At 48.4% G+C, this 19,134-nt stretch overlaps 1 protein-coding gene across 1 annotated transcript in view; it reads left to right on the top strand.

Annotated features, from left to right (window-relative positions):
• The window catches only part of LOC144179822 (GDP-fucose protein O-fucosyltransferase 1-like), a 43,202-nt gene that overhangs the window by 13,243 nt on the left and 10,825 nt on the right, over positions 1 to 19,134 (top strand). Inside the window, exons 4-5 of the mRNA XM_077708256.1 lie at positions 1,307 to 1,499; positions 18,626 to 18,757. Coding sequence (XP_077564382.1) covers positions 1,307 to 1,499; positions 18,626 to 18,757 — 325 coding nt within the window. The remainder of the gene's footprint in view (positions 1 to 1,306; positions 1,500 to 18,625; positions 18,758 to 19,134) is intronic.

The raw sequence follows: 19,134 nt of genomic DNA, 5'->3' as shown, positions 1-19,134 counted from the left end.
AAAGAACAAAAGGAAAGCCCAGCGTATGGGCAACGCAAGGCATGAAAAATTAGCCTGATTCATAAAGCATCCTCTGCATGCATTCGTGACGTGGTATCATCTCCACTTTGCGCTTGCTTGTGGCTCCCTTTCTCAGTACTAATAACCCATGAATTTTGCTTTTAATTAAAAAGCAGTTGTGCCGTGCATATTTAAATACTTTCACGCAACGATAAGAATCTGAAATATGGGTTTGGAGAAGGGCATGTCATGCCTAATATAAATCCATTAAGACCAAAATCAGAGCAAGTGCATTATAACAAACCGAAATGCATTATGACAAATATGCATGGCTGGTCCAGCTTTGCGAGTACCGCAGTGTCAACACCTGCTCGTCGAGGGAGCTTCAACTGGGTGTCTATAATAGGAGCTAGAGGCTAGACAAATTTATTGCTTTTCTTTTTTCTTATATCTCATTTAGAAAAAGAAAAACAGGAACAGTACAGGTTTTAAAAAACAAGATCAGTTTGTGCGTCATTTGATCAGAAAATTGGCAACTCGGGGACTATGACACAGTATAAAGCTGGGTTTTCTTGTTTAGAGGGCGTTGATTGGGGCAGCTCGAGCGGAGCCACGTTTGCAGGATGCAAAAAAAGAAGCAGGAGGGCAGAGTTGGCCTCGTGCCAAGGAGGCAAGAGGTGCTGTCCAAAAGCGCCTTCTTGCGCCGGGTAGCTCCGACCCAGGTGTTCAGGTCGCCTTGGTGGAACGAGCTGCCATCGTTGCTCCAGACCTCAAACCTACGGCTACCACGCTTCCCTTTGTCGCTCAATAGAAGTCTCTCTTTTATTGGATTGCATGTCAAATTGCTGGGACCACTGTGTCGCTTCCAGTTAACTGAAAATTCTACTTGGAACGACTTGAAATTACCAAGAGTCAATTTCCGTGCTATTTGGTTCAAAGCTGAACAGAATATTGCATTATTTGCTTCGCTGTTGGAAAGTTCCAAATATTCACACACCGTTAGTTATAATTAGTTCCGTCAATGACACTGTTACTAATAAGAGAAGTGTACGCCGAGGAGATGTTACTTTGGGTTCATGTTACAAAAGGTGCCCCTGTGTAGCTCTGGTGTAGTGTGAAGCACCCCGCAAGTCAAGGTCACAGAGTGAATGGAGGCAACAATGCTGAGGGGTGTTGGGCATGCTAGGCATAGCCAGAGTATGGCAGACTGATTGACTACAAGGGGCAATGAGGGCAGCGTCATGTTGGTGGTGCTTGTCAGGCTGAGCCATTGAGCAGTGAGCATCGTCCACTGACCGCCGTGCAGGTACCCGAGTGAGCGCTTCCCGGTGCTGGCGTTTGTGGGCGCCCCAGCCAACTTCCCCGTGCAGCAGGAGAACCTGGCCCTGCAGGCGCACCTCAGCTGGAGCGACGCGGTGCTCAACCGGGCGCGACACTTTATCCGCACCAGCCTGCGCGCCCCCTTCGTCGGCATACACCTGCGCAACGGCATCGACTGGGTACGTCCCACTGGACTGTGCCGGTCTGGCACGAAACAGGGAAGACATCTCGCCAGGCAGTACTGCTGGATGAGGCTCCCTCGAATAGCCCACCAGCCACCCCGGTGGGCTATTCGGGTGCCAGGGATCTGTCGGTCCAGCACCTGCACTGCAGCCTGGCAGCGTGTGGCATGGCCTGGCTAGTTAGCTGAGCCGTGCTACTGAACACTCCCCGGTGGTAAATGGGATATTGCAGGGAGGTTCAAAGAACAGGTAGTTGTTGATTAGTGGGCATTGTCTTCCGTGGCGCTCTTTGCCCGTAGTCGGCCTTGCGCCATTAAAAACCAACCATCATCGATTAGTGGGCATTAGTTTTGTTAGCACTACCGAGGGCATCAAGAATGGTACGGTGGCATTCCTTATCCACAAAGGGAAGAATTGTACAGCATTAGGTTGTGGTCGTGCTAAGTAGGAGGTACGAGTTAAAGCCTAGGCACCTAAATACGAGGGCGAGGCTGTTTCTACAAAGAGGCAGAGTCGGCAGTAAATAAGGTAAGCACGATATTGGGATGGGAGACTCTGGCACACAGGTTGTGGGAAACTGTGGAAGGGGGAGTTGGATTTTTGGAGCGAAGTAACCTAAGGATAGGGAACTGATTCTTTTGGAAACAGGAAATGGACGTGGAAAGGCCCAGTGGTATAACGCATGTTCTCATTTCTTCGCCTGTTGAGAGATTTGTTCATTGTTGATTTGTTCAAACTGCTCTCGCAATAGAAATTTTATGGGCAAATAAAATCTGGTGCTGCTCTAGAGGAGTTGTGGGCATTTGAGGAATAAAAAGAGACCATAAAAATGACAAACCTCATTGTTTCAGACATTGAGGTGCTGGGCGAGGTGGAGAATAAAGCCAGATTTCAAGAGAGCCTGAAGAAGGAAAGCCAACTTGCAGCTGCCAAGAGACAACAGTGCTCTGGAGTTTCAAGCAACATTGCAGAACAAAGTGTAGATTTAGCAGCAGCTGTGCGAGCAGCAACTGATGGACAAATGCAAAAATATGAAAGTGCCAAGTGCAGCTGGCGAAATTGCAGCTGGCGAAATTGATTGCACCAAATGAAAGTGCAGCTGGCGAAATTGATTGCACCAAAAGCAAGAAGAGTGACTTTCATGCCTACAACAAGGCAAAGATGGAAGAAACATTAAAAGGACCCTGCAACACTGCCGACAAACGCTTTCACTCTTTCCGTTGTGCCTGGAAGCGCAGAGTGGCAGCGAGTGGTTTGCTCGCTGCAGCGGGTTCGCCTTCCAGTTTCTGCTTTGCACTTTTTGCAAATTTCTTTAACGCGGCTATTGAACTTGTTCATTGCTGCAACTGATTAGGGGCCAGCCAGTACTCGCGACATTGCTCAAGTGACGTCATTCGAGCGCGCAAACAACGCCAACACTGGGAAAGAGGGGAAAATCTTTTGAAAAAGTTTCTTAGTTATCTGATGGGCACAGAGCAGAAATTTTTGTCGGAGGTTCTTCGGGGTCCCCAGTCTATGTACTTGCTGTGCTTGTTTTTTATGTTCTGAAAGCGTTTCAGAGTTTGAAAAAAGTTGAAAAAAGTGTTGCAGGGCTCCTTTAAGCAAAGGCAGCAAAGAGGAAACTTGCTGTTAACAGATATTTAGGGGTCCCTCTATCAACTGAGCTAACCAGGAGGCTAGCTAGCTGTTTGTAGTGCAAGAGCAAATTGATCAACAACTTGAAGTGATGGAGAGGTGTTAATCAACCAGATTTAGGGGAAATCCCCAAGTTGAAGGAAAATTCGTCCTCAACCAGGACGGATTTTCCTTCAACTACGAAGTTTCAAGAAAGGTGTTCAGCTTTCCTTATTTGTAGCCGTATGGTCGCATTAAGGTGGATGTGAAATTTTCCTTCGCAGAGGCCTACTCCACCTGGGGTATTTCCTCTAAACCTGGTCGATTAGCATATATTGAATGGCAGGTGATAGTGGTAATATATAAGAAACAACCTGGATGAAATGATGAAGTAGTGAAAAGGCTTCAATGCAGATTTATATGCCAGTAACATGAAGCCAGGAAATAGTAGTGAGCAGACTCTTAGATTGGTTCACGAGGTCCTACTAGCAGCAACTAAAGACGAGGCGGAAGAGGTGCTGAAGGGAACAAAAAGTGCAAAAACTGCAGGGGACGATGGAATAACTGTGGATATACTAAAAGAGGGGGAAATTTTGCACTAGGAAAGCTGGCAAAATTATTCTTAAAGTGTGCACCAGGCAGGGAAGGTACCACTGGCCCTGGAGAGTTGAAATGTAATTCTAATTTACAAGAAAGGTAATGGCTAGGAGCTCAAGAACTACCCACCTATCAGCCTACTTCTTGTTGCATACGAGTTGTTTACGAAAATATTAGTTAACTGTATAAGTGATGCCCTAGATTTCAAGCAACCGAGGGAACAGACTGGATGTAGAAAAGGCTTTTTAACACTGGATCACTTTTATGTGGTCAACCTGGCAATGGAAAAATGGGTGTAATAAACCTCTTTATGTGACATTTATTGGCTACGAAAAAGCCTTTGATTCAGTGGAAACCACTGTGCTGATGCAAGCATTGAGAAAACCCAGAGTAGAGGATGTGTACATATAGCTTCTTGGTGGCATACAGGGTGTCCCAGCTATGATGCACCAAGATTTTAAAAAAGAGCATTGGCGTTACTTCAAGAAAACCTAGTGCGTAATGTTTCCTGTACAGTGGAGCACATGACAAACAATTCTCCAGCGACAGTCTGTGACGCTCTATGTCCTTGCATCAAGGAACAAAATCATTGTCCTTCACGGCCAAGAATAGCCTTCTTATCGTCATCTGAGACAGGAGACGTGCAGTCTTCAGCTCAGTGGTCGGTATCGTTGCAGAAGCAGCACGACACATGTCTCTTGTCTGAATGGTGGACGACAGATATGGTTGGAACGTGGTGTTTATTCGAAGCAGTATGAAGCCTGTGTTGTGGATCATGTCGCCTCATCGGACTGCCAGGAATTTCGGCGTATTTCTCGCGGATTTCAATATCGACATGCAGAAAACTAAGGAGGTTCTGCAAGAGCCCATCGGCTGAGTCCGTTCGTGAAGAAGCTGAGGGAGTTCTTTCATGAGCTTTCTTTCAGTGGTAGTCCACTATGATGTCTTGTGGGAATCTCTTCCGAAGAATGTCAATGAGCACAGCATGAGCACAATGAGTGCGTGCTTTTTCCTGCTGGCGCTTTGTATCAGTAATGCTTGGGCATTGCAAACAGCCATCCTCTGTCTAGCTAGCAAGTTCTTCATGGAGGAACGATGCTGTAGCCCAGCGAGATCTGCAGTTGCCTAGTGGAAACGCCTGAGGGGAAGCAATGCGTGCTGATTGGCACCATGGCCCTTGACGGGCCTTGGACATGTCCATGCTGTGTCGCGGCTCCCGCTTGAAGAAGTCTCTCTTCGTGTCCCCTCTGCTTCTCGACACATAGTGCAATACAGAGCAGGTCCTGAAGGTGGTGTACGATGGGCGTGACTCGTTGTGGCTCGATAGCGCGGAGCAAAGAATTTTTGCGCCGGTGCTCAGACAGGTGTGGCTCCATTGAAGACTCGATGTCCCAAAAGTCACTACATCCTGTCAGATCAAACCGGTTTGTCCCCTCTTGTACTCCCGCCCACGAGAAAAATCGTCCAAGGGATGAACAATTAGTCCGCAATCCTGATATTTGGGTGGTTGGTGGACGACAGTAATAGTCACGTAACATCCATAGGATTCATAAACTTCCTTTCCACCAGTGCCTCAATCTTTATTGAATTGTGAGAAAAGCCAAATGTCGTCACAATGGCTCAGACAGAATTTTTATACTGGTATCCAGATGGCGAGACAGCATCTTTTCATGAGCTCGGTGGTGGTAGTAGTGCGCTCCTGTAGGAGGTGGAAAGGTTGCCTTCCGGGGCTTCCTTTGAATCTTGAGCCTTCGTGTACTGTGAGTTGTGTTCAGTGGTAGGCATCGGATGTATCAGCGATTTACAAGTTTGCTGCGCTTTGTTTTGGTCTTGTGGTTGTTTTTCGGTTCGATGACGGTGTTGGAAAATTTCAATAGACCGCAGGTTACAGGCCGACGATGCCTTCTCCGAGACAGACCCTGTTGGAGGTAACAATGTCTTCATAAGCAGGCTGCATGCATGCCGCACTTTCTGTGACGGCACTTTGCACTCGTGCTACTTTCGATTCGGCGGGGGTTGTTTGCGCTTCCCCACGCTCCATAGTAGATAACAAGTTCTTGTCGTCCCCTTTCATGGGCCGAGACGTGCTTTCAACGAACGAGTATAAGAGTTCTCTCGAAGTCTCAAGAAAAATGGCTATACAGTTAAACCTCATTTTTAGAGACATGGATGTAAGAGACAAATGGGTATAAGAGACACTATTCACCCACATGGTTGGCCGCCCTATCTTTTCCATTAAATTGACCTCTTTTATAACAGACACCGGATGTAGAAGACAGTTGGCTACAAGGGACGAGTCATCCTTGAACTTTAATCAATAATCTAGCTTGTAACAGACATTTTAACTTCAGATGCAGTGCCACCAGTCACTAATTGCAGTTGCTTCCATTGTGGAAACACAGGTGTACGACAGACGCCTGCAGTCGCTATTTATTATAACTTCAGCAAACACACAGTGGTTCAGTCACTATGAAATGACAATAGAAATGCAACTTACAGAAGTGGTTGAAGCTTACTGCCATCCATTGGAGCGCGACTGCACATGCGGGCCCTCCCACTTGTGTAGCTCCCAATCAAGAAGCATCGCAGATGTTGAGTCCTGCAAGCGTAATGAATAGCCTGAGCACACAGCGGAAGAAGCTGTGCGCTATGGCTATTCATCAGTCTTGTGAACTCAACGTCTACGATTCCACAAACAGTGAAAGGAGAAAGAAAGCTTGTAGAATCGGTTGTAAAAAGCAGTGTAAATACAGTCATGAAGCAAACAAAGATTCAGAACTGTTTCATAAATTCTGGGGGCCAAAAATAAATTAGAATGAATCTTTTGCAACATGCTGTAGCGTTCTTTTGAGCTTATTTTAGTCATACGGTGCCCACATTGAACTAGGGTCTGATTAGTAAGTGAAAACTTGGTTCCCTGCTTATAAGAGACATCTTGTGTAAGAGACAGAAACTGCTCCTCGGTACGTGTCTCTTATAAAGGGGTTCAACTGTATCATGATGGATGTAGACTTCATTTTTATGGGTTGCTTGTTCTGGGGCACTTTATGGAATGGTTGAGGCAAGCGTTCGCTTTTAAGAAGCAGAGTGTGTAGTGATCCGCCTCCTCACCCTCTTGCTCAATTTCCTCTTCTGTCAAGTAAGAAATATCTGAATCTAGTTCCATAAGTTCGTTTCTCATTTCATGCAGGTTCTTTGAAAGTCAGCTTTCAGCTTTAGTACGTGGCGAGATTCTAAAATTAACAGTCGGTTGCTATTGGTCAATATTCTCTTGAAATCGGTTTGGACATGATTCCACAACGAACGCAGAGCGTCCAGCTCACCACCTCGATGTTTGGTACTAATAGGGTTCGTCTCAAGCGTGGTAGACTGGATGGGACAGGGCGTGTCTGTGTCAGTGCTGTGTTGGTCGGGGATGTCAATTCTTAGTGTCGGTCGAATGTGGGTAACTCGGCGACCCTCGAAGAAGACAATAGATACGCCAGTGTTGGCGTCGGTGTTCTCAAGGGGTTCGAACTTCGCAGTTCAGTCACAGTCAGCTATGGAGCGAGCTGGCTCAGGATGAGTCAGCGGCGAACGGTTCTGGGGCTGACCTCGCCTGCAGTTCTGGGGCTGACCTCGCCTGGGGCTCGCCTGCAGCCACTGGCATCCCAACTACTCTCCTGTTGGTCCCTGGTCCCTTTCCCAGGATGGTCGGCACCAAATGTTAAAGCCAGAGGAGACAGACAGATGGGGATGCCGGCTTTAATTGGCGCAGTTTGAACACGGTGATGATGGTGATGTTGATAGAACAATTCTTCACCCCGTGAAGGATTCAACAGGGCTCTGTATACGGGCTGTGCAAGTGTTCCAAGCAAATAATAATTTTGTTGAAATATATATTTAGCCATTTCTAATATTAAAACTGAAATTACGATTTCTTGGGTGCACTTCAGTAATAACTTGTGGAAAAAAAAGTGGGGGAGGGCTAGTTTAAAAGTCTGAGTAATTTTTCTTTGACATTAAACAGATGCTATCAGGCTGCATTTACCTTTGGTTATTTGTATATTTCATGTGGAGGAAACATTTATTTCATGCGATGGACTCAAGGTGTAAATATTTAACAAGAGTGCGAAGCTGGGCGAGTCGGTAAGGATCCATGATTAAAACAGCGCAAGGGACAGCTTGCGCTTTTCTCGTCCTGTCTCTTGCACGGTTTTAATCATGTAAATATTTAATGAGTGTTAGTGTAATGGTATATCCTGGAAATCTATGATTAACCATAATTCCTTCAGGCAAAAAGAAAAAAGAAAAACGCGTGGCAGTTCTGCGCAGGTTCACATCAGTGCTAGGAAGGAAACTCGGCACGTGGAGCAACACAGGGCATGAAAGACGGGCCTGATTGATGAAACCTTGCGACGGTTGCCTCATGGCGGGAGGCTACCATCCAATCACTTTTCCTGGTGCTGCTACTCTCAACGCTTGGGCTGCAAATGTTCCTGCACACACTAGTATCTTTGAATATGGGTTCTGCTAAGAGCTTCTCATGTCCAATATCAATGTACCGGAAGAAGTCCACAATTGGCATAAGTACGTAGCAGTAAACACGCATGGCTGGCAAACTACATTTGCCCGTGCTGCGGTGTCGACGCCTTTTTGTCTGAACCTTTATCTCACTGTCTTGGAGTTTGTCACTCCTCCTTAGGTTGTCCTATGTAGAAAAAAGTACATTACAAGTCAAAAATATATGTAGCAACTCTGCGCATCATTTGATCGAGGAACCCAGGAGGGATCTAGGTCGGTAAGTGGCTAGGCTTTCTTATCTAGGCTACCGTAAACTAAAATGTTGAAATGGTGGCAAAGGGGCTCTGCCAAATTGAAGCCACAAGTCTGCTAGGGGTAGCGCTGCTTCTGAACGCTGGAGGGGAAGTAGTAGGGTGGACGCAGTCTCTGCCTGTCACATGACATTCATGGTTTGGCATCCTTATTTCCAAGGTCGTAAATGGGCACTGCATTGCCCCGCTTGCAGTGATGGGCTTTCCCGCACTGCTCCGGTGACGTGCGGCCAAGCGGCAAGGGAAGGCGCTTTTGGGGGCAGCACCTCTTATCTATTTCCTTGGGTCAGCTCTGCCCTCGCGTTCCTCTCATAGCACAGAAAAATTTCGTATGTCCCATAATGAGAAAAAACTAGGGGTGTGCGAATATCAATTTTTTAATTTCGAAGCGAATTCGAATAATAAAAACAAAGTTCGAATCGAATCGAATATTTTTCGAATATTTTTCGAATACGAATACTTATTGTTTTTTGTAAAATTAATGTTTTCACCATCTAGAGACACAAAAACTGCAGCTTTATTGCACAACAAATCACACAAAGTAAAATTAGGAAATACACAATACCATTGCACTGAACAGGTTAAGGTCGGCACTCACTTAAATGTTAACATGGAGAAAGGTTAACTGCTCGACATGTTCGGGGAGCAGTGACAACCTCCTGCTTGTCACCACTTTACCAGATACCGAAAACAGCCGCTCACTTGAGAGACTAGTAGCTGGCATGCCCGAGCCCGTGCACATTGCCGCGCGCTGATACAGTAAAATCTTGATGATACTAACCTCGCGGGACTGCGAAAAATATTCGTATCATCCGAAATTTGTATGAACCAACACAGACCAAAAAATTTAGCGCTGAAAAAAATGTTCGTTTATTTCTTTTCCTACTTTCGCGTGAAGAAAATCGTGATTTTTTCTGCTTTTTTTAACCCCCGTGTCGCAAAGCAGTCCTTTCTGGAGCACGTAAAGCTTCGCGCTCGTCTCCTCGCTCGCTGTGGCCAAGCTCGCTACGCGCCGCAACAGCCAAGCGTGAACCGCATGGTGCGTTTTTGCACGCGATTCGCTCGCCTCGGCTCTGCGAGCGCTGTATTTTCACGCCCACATCGACGATTTCGCGCCCACGGTAGCGCCTACCTCGGTCAGAAAATGACGCACGACGCGCGCGGCGGAATGGAGGAGCCTGACTACTTGCGATGAGATCGAGACAGCCGGCTTGGCTCCGCCGGAGATGGTTAGGCTTAGCACCCCGGCAAATATTGTATGGGCGCTTTCACTCGGCGCGGATGATGTTTTATAGTACCATTTTCGCATGCATTATCAGCTCCTTTACCGCACAAGCAACTTCGTGTCTCCCTTGAGCCGCATTTTAAAGAATGCTTAGAAGCGGTCGCACGAGCGCCCGCGCCACTTCGCGGTTGGAGCCGACGCCATGTTGACACCGCCGGCCGCGCCGCGCGCAGCGTGGGGGTGGTTTCGCGGCGGTGTCAGCGCCTTGGGCGTGCGCAGAGCGTTTTCGCGAGCAGAAAACAACAGCCCGGCCGTTTCTGTAGAAAGAGTGACAAACAGGGGAGCGAGAGCCGTCACTTGCTCGTTCGGCAGTCGGGTGCCTCGCCGGCTCGTTCGTATCTTCCGCCGCGCCGCGCAGGTCCGTTCGTAACAGCCGAAATTTTTCCCATGCAAACGATGCAATTTAGCCGGGACTTTTCGGAAATTCGTATCATCCCGAAATTCGCACCCCCAGAATCGTATAATCGAGAGTCCACTGTAAATAAACACCGATACAGACACGCTCTGAATTTTTTTTTTTTTTTTAGTTTTGGGTGGTTCGAATATTTCGAACAATAAAAGTGTCGTTCGAATCGAATCGAATACCAAAAAATTCGAATCGAATATTCGAATTTTCGAATATTCGCACACCCCTAGAAAAAACAAGCAGTGTCAGCTTCAGCAAACCGGGGACTCTCGGACTGCGTCAGTACGCAGCTAGGCTTTCTTATCTAGAGAGTGTTGGCTAGGGCAGCTTGAGTGCGACCATGTTATCAGGATGTGAAAAGACGTTTTTTTTTAAGGGTTCAAAAGATTGTGCATAAAGGACAAGGCAATAAGGAAGGGACAGGATGGGCGTAGTCCTGTCCCTTCCTTATTGTCTTGTCCTTTGTCTGTCCCTTCCTTATTGTCTTGTTGTCCCTTGTTGTTGTCTCTTATTGTCTTGCTGTTGTCTTGTCTTCCTTATTGTCCCTTCCTTATTGTCTTGTCCTTTGTCCTGTCCTTTTCTTATTGTCTTGTCCTTTATGCGCAGTTTTTTCAACTCTTAAAAATGATTCACCAACTAGCCCAACAACACGCTGTACTGTCTTTGTTTTTCTGTTGCATCTCTTTTTGCATCCTGGTAACATAGTGGCGCTCAAGCTGCCCTGGTCAACACCCTCTAGATAAGAAAGCCCAGCTGTGTGCTGACACAGTCCCCTGTTTGGCGAATTTGGCTTTTTTTTTAACCCGTTACCTTTACTTTTTTTTTTCCCCCCATTATGCTACACGAGAAAAATGATGAACTTGTCTAGCTTCGCGCTCCTAGGCACCGAGGTAATGCTTTCTTGACAAGAAGGCATTGACATTGTGGCACTCCAGAAGCTGCCCACCGGTGTTGCAAAATGGGCAGACCCTATTCCATTCCAGTTCTACTCTGAGAAATTGGAAGGTGCCTCAATTCCGCTTCATCCAGTTATGCGGAATGCCAAAACTTTGCCCGTTCCCACTCCTTGAATGGCTGGGCAGGTCTGCCTCTTGGTGGCTATATTAAGCTACTAACGGATGCTACAGAAGGCTGACATTAGCAGATGCATTGAGAATTGCAAAAATATGCAAACATGTCGCCGAAATGGAAAGATGGTAGCAGTGTCGTGGCAGATCTCGTGCAGAGCAACCGTCCTAGTTCCCAGGGGCAGTACTCCCGATACCTGTTATGGTATTTTCATGGGCAGCATGTTTTTGTGATTCACTCTTGCGTGGCACTAGAGAAAGCTATGAATCTGCGGCTGTCTGGTAGACTGTCACCTGCTAGGTATGTGCTCTGTGCATTATCACACCAGCTTCATTAGACTGCCGCGCCTAACTCAAAGGCACATCGCGCGTGCCTTGCTCACGTCTGCAGGTGCTTTAAAGATGGTTGCAACTGTGTGCCGTAGGCAAGAGGCAGACCCGGTAGCTTCACGACTTGCGCTTATTCTGAGAGTGAGTGCGTGTGTGGGGGAGGTTCAGGTGGTATCCTTCTTTGGCCGAGCGGTTATCAGAGGTATGGCTGTGCGGTGTATCCTGGCATCACCAGCTGCTTCATCTTGCAGTGAAGCTCCTTGCGCTTCATGTGTTGACCCACGATGAGTTTGAGAGAGAGGAACGAGGTGGGTTTGATTCCAATGCACAATTGCATCTCCGGCGTTGACAATATATGATCTGGGCTTGCAGGAGCGGCACTTTCCTGCTGATGGTGGTTTCAGCACGTTTATGACAACGCTCTTGACCACACCTTCGATATCCCACGAAATTGCGGGCCACCAGACTGTCTCTTTCGCTTTTGCCAGCGGCTTCATGACTCCAAAATGTCCTTCATACAGTAGCCGCAGGATAGCTGGTTGGCACAAGTGAGCAACTACTACTGCTCTGGTCCCATGCTACAGAGCTGTTTCATCTTCATGAAGCAGCCCATGGCGAAAATGGAAGAACTGCTTGACCTCCCGACACAGGTCTCTTCTAGGTGGCCATTGCTTGCTGAAAATTGTCTTTGCTGGATGCGCAGACTGTCTTCCTTCAGACTGTCCTTGCAGGCATGCCGCTTTGATTTGGCACGCTCGATGTTGCGAAGCAGACGGAGCTCTCGACTTTTTCCTTCCACTGGATCCCAGGGACCTGAATGTGCGAGCGGTGCATGTCGCAGCAGCCAGAAGTTCTTTTCCCCTCCCCCCCCCTGACATGTAGGCTATGCCATGTGCATATGCAGACGCTGCAGCCGTGGCGGGAGGCCATCCACTGCCTTGGAGGGCAGCATTGGAATGAGCGTCTTTCCAAACGGAACTGCTTACTGACGAGGTAGTTTGGGAACTTGTCGCCAGCCCAGACTAGAGCTTTTTCCTCCATCTGTGCGTAGTGCCTGTCTGGGTCTGTCAAGAGGTGAGAAGCGTAGGTGATGACCCTTTATCCTGTTGTCGACGAAGAACGGCTGCAAGTCCAACTGAAGAAGCATCAGCTGTTACGGCTGTTTTCTTAGCAGCTAAGACGTCGGTGCTTGGTGTAACTGCTTCCACTTGTAAAAAGCAGTTTGTTGATAAAAAGCCCATACAACTCTTGTTTCTTCTTGGACAGGAGCAGAGTGATGTAACACCTCGGCGAGGTTGGGAACAAACCGAGCTAGGTATGTTGCCATGCCTAGTACTCATTGCAATTCTGTTCTGTTCACTGGGGGTTTCATCTCTCTGACTGCCTTGATTTTGGAGGCTTCATCCAGTCGGATGCCCTCCTGGCCGACCTTCCCCCCTAGGTAGATGAGCTCTCAAACGTTGAACAGGCATTTGGCCTCGTTGTGCGTGACTCCCGCTTGGGCGAGACGTCCTAGAACTGTACTAAGAGTCTCGTGCTCCTCTTCAGTAGCTCCCCAAATGAAGATACCATCCATGTGACAAAAGACTTGTGGCATTTCTTCCTAGATGGTGTTCATTTGTCTCTGAAATATCTTTGGCGCTGAGGCAATGCCAAATGGGAGACAACTGAAGTGAGATCTTCCAAATGGCGCGATAAAGGTCGATTCAGCGAGCTTAATCTGCCAGAAAACTGACAGAGTGCCTAAGCCAGTGCGGGAAGCATGTTTTGCTTCACCAGCGGCAAGCTGAAATGTGCTGAAGATGCCGACCTTAAAGGGGCCATAAAGACAAAATACAGGTTTGTTTTATTCAAAAGATTTCGTGTTCTATAGTGCCCCCACCACTTGTCCGGAAGCAAATGATGCTGTATTCAGGGCAAAATTAATCAATTTAAGCTAAAATTTTGATTCTCATGCCAAAACGTGTGTTTGAACGACGTTTCCAATGACATCATAGTAACAGGTCTTTCCACTAAACTTGGTGTGAAGCGGAGACTTGCTTCTGCCTTTGGTTTTTTTTGTGACCATATTTAAACCTGGCTTGTTTTTTAATCGTTTCGTGAAACATGGTGCTCGCTCAACAAATATGGTCACATAAGACACCATCGCTTGCGTCATTCGGCCAGTGTCGTCTGAGACAACCCCAAATCCCAGCAGTCCTGTGCATCTAAACCAAGCATAGTGCGTGCAGTACCAACAGCAGTGCGCATCGGTGTACTTCTATGTTTATGTGTGCTTTCGTAACTTCCACTGTTTGTCCCACCATTCTTATTAATATAAAAAGAATGTGCCCTAAATTTATGCACAAATAGCTTGTTCGGCAAGCTTGGTTCTGCCTAATTCAGGTTTGCTTTTTCTGGCCTCCGCCAATCGCAGAGCTGGCTGACATGACATCATAGGTTCTGTTTTGGGAAATGAGCTAGTGGGACGCAGGGCCATTCCCTTTTTTCCTAATTATACAGCTTATTTGAGCGAAGTCTACGTTAAAAGCGGTGTCAGCATGATTCTAACGCGGCAATCTTTTAAATGAACCAAACTTGTATTTTGTCTTCATGGCCCCTTTAAGGCATTTACTTGGTGTTCTTCCGGCTTTGTGCTTAGGCGTGATGACGTGTGGAAGCGTTGAAACCTTTTCCGCTATTTGGGCCACTCGTTGGGCGACAAGAAGCAAAACAGGTTGGGAGGTTGAATAATACACGACGACATACTCTGAGAAGGCGTCTCTGTTGGTCAGTGTGGCCTTGTTTTCCATGGCTGTGCAGTCGTTCCCAATGATCAAGGTGAAGGCCAGCAAGTTCTAACTTGCCGCGGCATTGCGGCAATCCATCATAGCTTTCTGGGCGTTGTCCAGTTGACTGTGGTCCTTGCAGGCTGTGTTTTTTGCGATGCTTCCGCTCAGCTTCAGGCACCAGAACGGTCACAGGTGTGTGCCGCAGGCAAGAGGCGGACCCGGGAGCTCCGCGGTACATGTTTATTCCGAGAACAAGTGCGTGTTTCAAACTGTCTTGCGCTAGCTAGAGCGTGGCCAGTTGACACGCATTTCCCGCAATGTTGCTGCGGGTGCCACACGACATTGGTGGTTGACCATACAACAACATGTACATACTTGAAATACTTAGCTTAATGATTTCAAGTGAGTGCAGAGCACTGAGCAGAAATGCTATAGCACCAAGACGAGTAGGGTTGCACCTTTCCCCCAAAAGAAAACCGGCCCTTCTGGAAAGCGGGGGGGGGGGGGGGGGGTATATAGAAGGTTGAATTTGTGTTGAAGAACAGACGCCACGTTTTTTTTTTTTTTTTTGTCATGCAATATGTTACGGAACAACGACGCAATCGAGACTCTGGCCATGGCTGCCCTTCGCGGGGACGATAACTTTACTGACACGGGCAAACTACATGATGATGCTGATCATTACTGATGCGTACCCATCGGGAGATTCAACATCCTCCCGCGCGCGCAACGTTCCCGTCTGCTATTAAGTGCACAAGCAGCGTCCTTCAATGTTCTGGCTGGCACAAGCGTTGCAGCGCGAACCGATCCTTTCCTGCGTCCTGTAACACGTTGCTTATGGACTATGTTTGTGGAAGGAGCCCCGTTGAGTGGCACCTTGAACGCCTCGTTCCGTCGCGAGCTGATGCGCCGCTCCTGGTTCGTTTCGAACTCGCCTACGCTGATTTGTGGTCCAGCCTTAAACGCAGAATATTTACTCTTCGGTTGTAACCACGCTGGTCAGTTCTTCCTGAGCCTCGTGACAGCGCTGCTTTTCTTGGCGACCCGTGGCCTCCGCTCAGGCGTCCTTTTCAAAAGCTGGTCGCATCTCTCTCCCGCCCGCGAGAAAATCGCTGCGAGGATGAATAAGGCCACAATCCTAAAAGGTTGGCTTCCGGTCCATAAGGTCAATCCTGAAAGAGCTGTCGGGAGAAGCTGTCCTCTTTTGTCTCCAGCGGTGCATGCGCCATCGTGCAGCCTTGAGCACAGCCTGGTGTCGCCAAAGCGAAGGGGATGTACACAAAACTCTGTACCCAGCCTTTTGAATGGTTAGATATTCCATAGTATTGCAGCCATTTCCCGAAAGGCGTTGTCGCGCAACTGTCAGTGTCTTGTTGGTGCGGTGGATCGTGCAAAGACAGCCGAGAACTGTTCTTAGAAAAATCTTGTAACTTCTTCGGATGAATCTTTCGGAAGTTTCTTTTCTTGACGGGCTCATTTTCGTGCTCGTTGTCGGCACTCTGCATGGTTCTCGTTGTTCTCGACCAGTCCACTGGGTCTCCTCGCAGTTCAGAGAAGTAAACACAAGTGCTGCAGATCTTCTATCTCCAGGAATACGGAACTCATATCTGTGTTCGGTTGAAACCTCCCCGAGTACTGAGATTGGTGCTAGTCGGCCTTTCCGAAGGTGCGGCAACGATTCACTCTTTATGAAGTTGGGCGCAAAGACGTACTCGAACTCAAAATCAAACCGTGGCAGCCCTATCCTTTTGTTCACGTCCTTAAATTCAAGTGTTTCGTCGTCTACTTGAACGGGATCCACTAAGTCGTCCTTTTCTGCGGCCCGCGTGGCCTCGCGTTCGTCACGTTTAGTTTTCTCCGGGACACTCGAAGCTAACTCCGTGCTGGCTCCCACCTGCATGTCCTTCCGCTGAGGATCATCTTCGGCATGTTGGAACCTTGAATCGTGCATTGCAACGATGGCTTGTTCCTGCACGAGGACTTGCGGAACGTTGTCAGAAAAATTGTTCTCAATCGCCTGATCTTGTTCGGTTTGAGCTAGGCAGCCGCTTTGAGGTACACAGCCCTTCTCAGCGTTGTACGGAACGGATTCTTGCAATGCTGTCATAGAGCAGTTGTACTCCGATGGACCTGCCGGCGTCACGCTATCCCCAGTTGATGTTCTGTACGTCGTCATGTGCACAACGCGGTGTGCACTCTCCCTTCGTTTTCACGGCGTGACACACGTAAACGACCCCGTATCTGGCAGCTCCATCTCGGACAAGTCACTGTGCTCGCGCCGAACGCCGTTGAGCCCAGATGTCAATGGGCGAGGGAAAATCGGCGTGCCTGATGTGCCGTTGGTAGTGGCTGTCACGCCAGGCGCCTTGCGAGAGTTCAAAGCAGAGCGCAGACGGTTGATGGCATGATCTATGGTTTCTCGGTAAGCCAATGCGTCAAAGTTATATCGCTTAACCGTATCATCGTCCAGAAGCTCTACAATTTTCACTTCAACTTCATAAAGTGCGGTGTCCTTACTTTTCAGAAGGTCAATGGCCTCTTGAAGGTCGTGAGGAGTCGCTGAGACGGCTTCAAGAAGATCGTTTGCTGCCTTGAGCAGTCTGGTACTTGCGTCGCGAAGGATACGTCGCTTTCGGCGCAACTTATCCGTAGCACGCATACGGTCGATCGTCAGTACGAAATCAGGGCCAGCCATGGCGACCTCCGGCTGAGGGCGGGGCTGATCAGCGGAACAGTCGAAATCGTGGGGTTCTAGGAACCTCAAGCCGGAGGGGACGTAGGTGGTCTCTGTCTTCGCGTGCGGTCATCCTCCCGGGTTTAACGGCACCAGAAAATGTTACGGAACAACGACACAATCGAGACTCTGGCCATGGCTGCCCTTCGCGGGGACGATAACTTTACTGACACGGGCAAACTACGTGATGATGCTGATCATTACTGATGCGTACCCATCGGGAGATTCAACATATTTAATGACACGGGCAAACTACATGATGATGCTGATCATTACTGATGCGTACCCATCGGGAGATTCAACACTGGTTATAGTAGCTTTTCCTAGTGTGAAAGCAGCATAAAGTTTGTACTGAAAGTGACTAACCGTATCTAAAAAGAAAATGTGAATGTGATTTTCTGGAAACACGTGACGTATTTTCTTTGCTCACGTGTCTTTGTGCAGCTTGGCAGCACGTATTTATCCCCTTAGTTGCTGAATTGATGCTTATAAAACGCCAGAACGATCATAATCTTGGCATGATGGCCAAAAAACTGGCAAATGACGGCCGGTTTTAGGTATGGACCGGCAACGGGCCCGCTGTTTAAAAAAACCGGTCGGGCCGGTCAAAAATTGGCCACGTGGCAACCTTAAACACGAGTGACAGTACAGCAACGTCACAGAACGCCGTCTGAACAGCGTTTGTCATTCACCGCAGGAAAGTGGCCAGTTGCTCCACACTGACCTCATTTCAAAGACTGCGAAAACGGTGAAACTGTGTGGGCCTGCAGCATGCAGGTAGACACGCGCACCCTAAGCAAGGGTCTACCGAAGCACGTGAGAAATTTCCCACGGATCGGAAGCACGAGGAAGGAACGGGTAGCCACGTGGAGGAGGATCTGTACGAACAAAAAGGGCCAGCCGATACGTGGATTTCTTAAAAAGGAACGACAAGCGCTCTGACGCGCATGCCACATGAAGCTTGAGGGAGCGCTGCTATGTCGTCATCCAGGACAGACGACGGTTCAGACCAGCCGCTTAAACTTGTTCGATTCCTCAGAGCACAGGTGCCAAAGACGCGCAAATGGAGATAGAAGAAAGGACTACCAAGGTGCAGCTAACACAGACATGACATCGATTCTGATCATAACGGCCCATTTAGTGAGCTTGAACGAGTGTTTCTACAATGGCCTGCATCGAACACAGTGGCGCTGAATGACTGCTGAACTCATCATGTTATGTTCGGCATCTTCCATTTATCGAGTAGCCGGGAGGGTGTTGAACATACTGCGGAGGAAGAAGAGTTGGCTATTGGCAGCTGCCTCCTACTGTCACCATCATTGTAGCACAGTGTCTCGGGGCACAGTACCCACAGGGGCACAGTGCAGAGAATTTCGTCTGGAAGTTGGGGGGGGAGGGAGACCTGGAAGGGATGAGATGTGAACCTCATAAGTGTAAAGGTAAACCATGTACGACCAAACCAGGAGTGACAGCTGGCCCTGAGCAGCCTCTTCGTGCGGGTGCAGGTGCGTGCGTGTGAGCACCTGTCGGCGAGCCCCCTGCTCTTCTCGGCCCCGCAGTGCGTGGGCTACCAGGGGGAGCGGGGGCCCCTGCCGCCCGAGGCCTGCCTGCCCTCGGCCGACACGGTCACCCAGCAGGTAAGCGCAGGGCTGGCCCTCGGGGAGTACCTGTGGAAAAGTGGCTCCTTCTCAAGTCTCGGGGCTGCAGGTACCGCATTGGCACCGTTCTCGTGTGCACTGGTTTCTTCCCCTCAGAGTAGTCTTCAAAGTAGTCTTGAGCAGGATTTCAACATTCCCTGCTCCACTTTTTAAGCCATCAGGAGCCAAATGAGCGCGTTTATGAAGCACAAGGTTATTTTCGCTGCGCATGCGTCATGAGTGTCTTTTTCCAGCTGTGTTTACTCAATTCTAACACGCACTTTTCCCCCCGAAAATGCGTCTCAATATCATATGGAAGTGAACTTGTCAAGTACCTGTTTTTGCTTGCACTGTGTAGACTGGCTCAAATTAACACA

This window comes from Haemaphysalis longicornis, unplaced genomic scaffold (genome assembly GCF_048455015.1).
Source record: "Haemaphysalis longicornis isolate Haplotype H1 unplaced genomic scaffold, Haemaphysalis longicornis Haplotype H1 scaffold_1, whole genome shotgun sequence".
NCBI lineage: Eukaryota > Metazoa > Arthropoda > Arachnida > Ixodida > Ixodidae > Haemaphysalis > Haemaphysalis longicornis.
The sequence above is the reverse complement of the archived record's forward strand: the minus strand, read 5'-3'. Positions and strand labels throughout refer to the sequence as shown.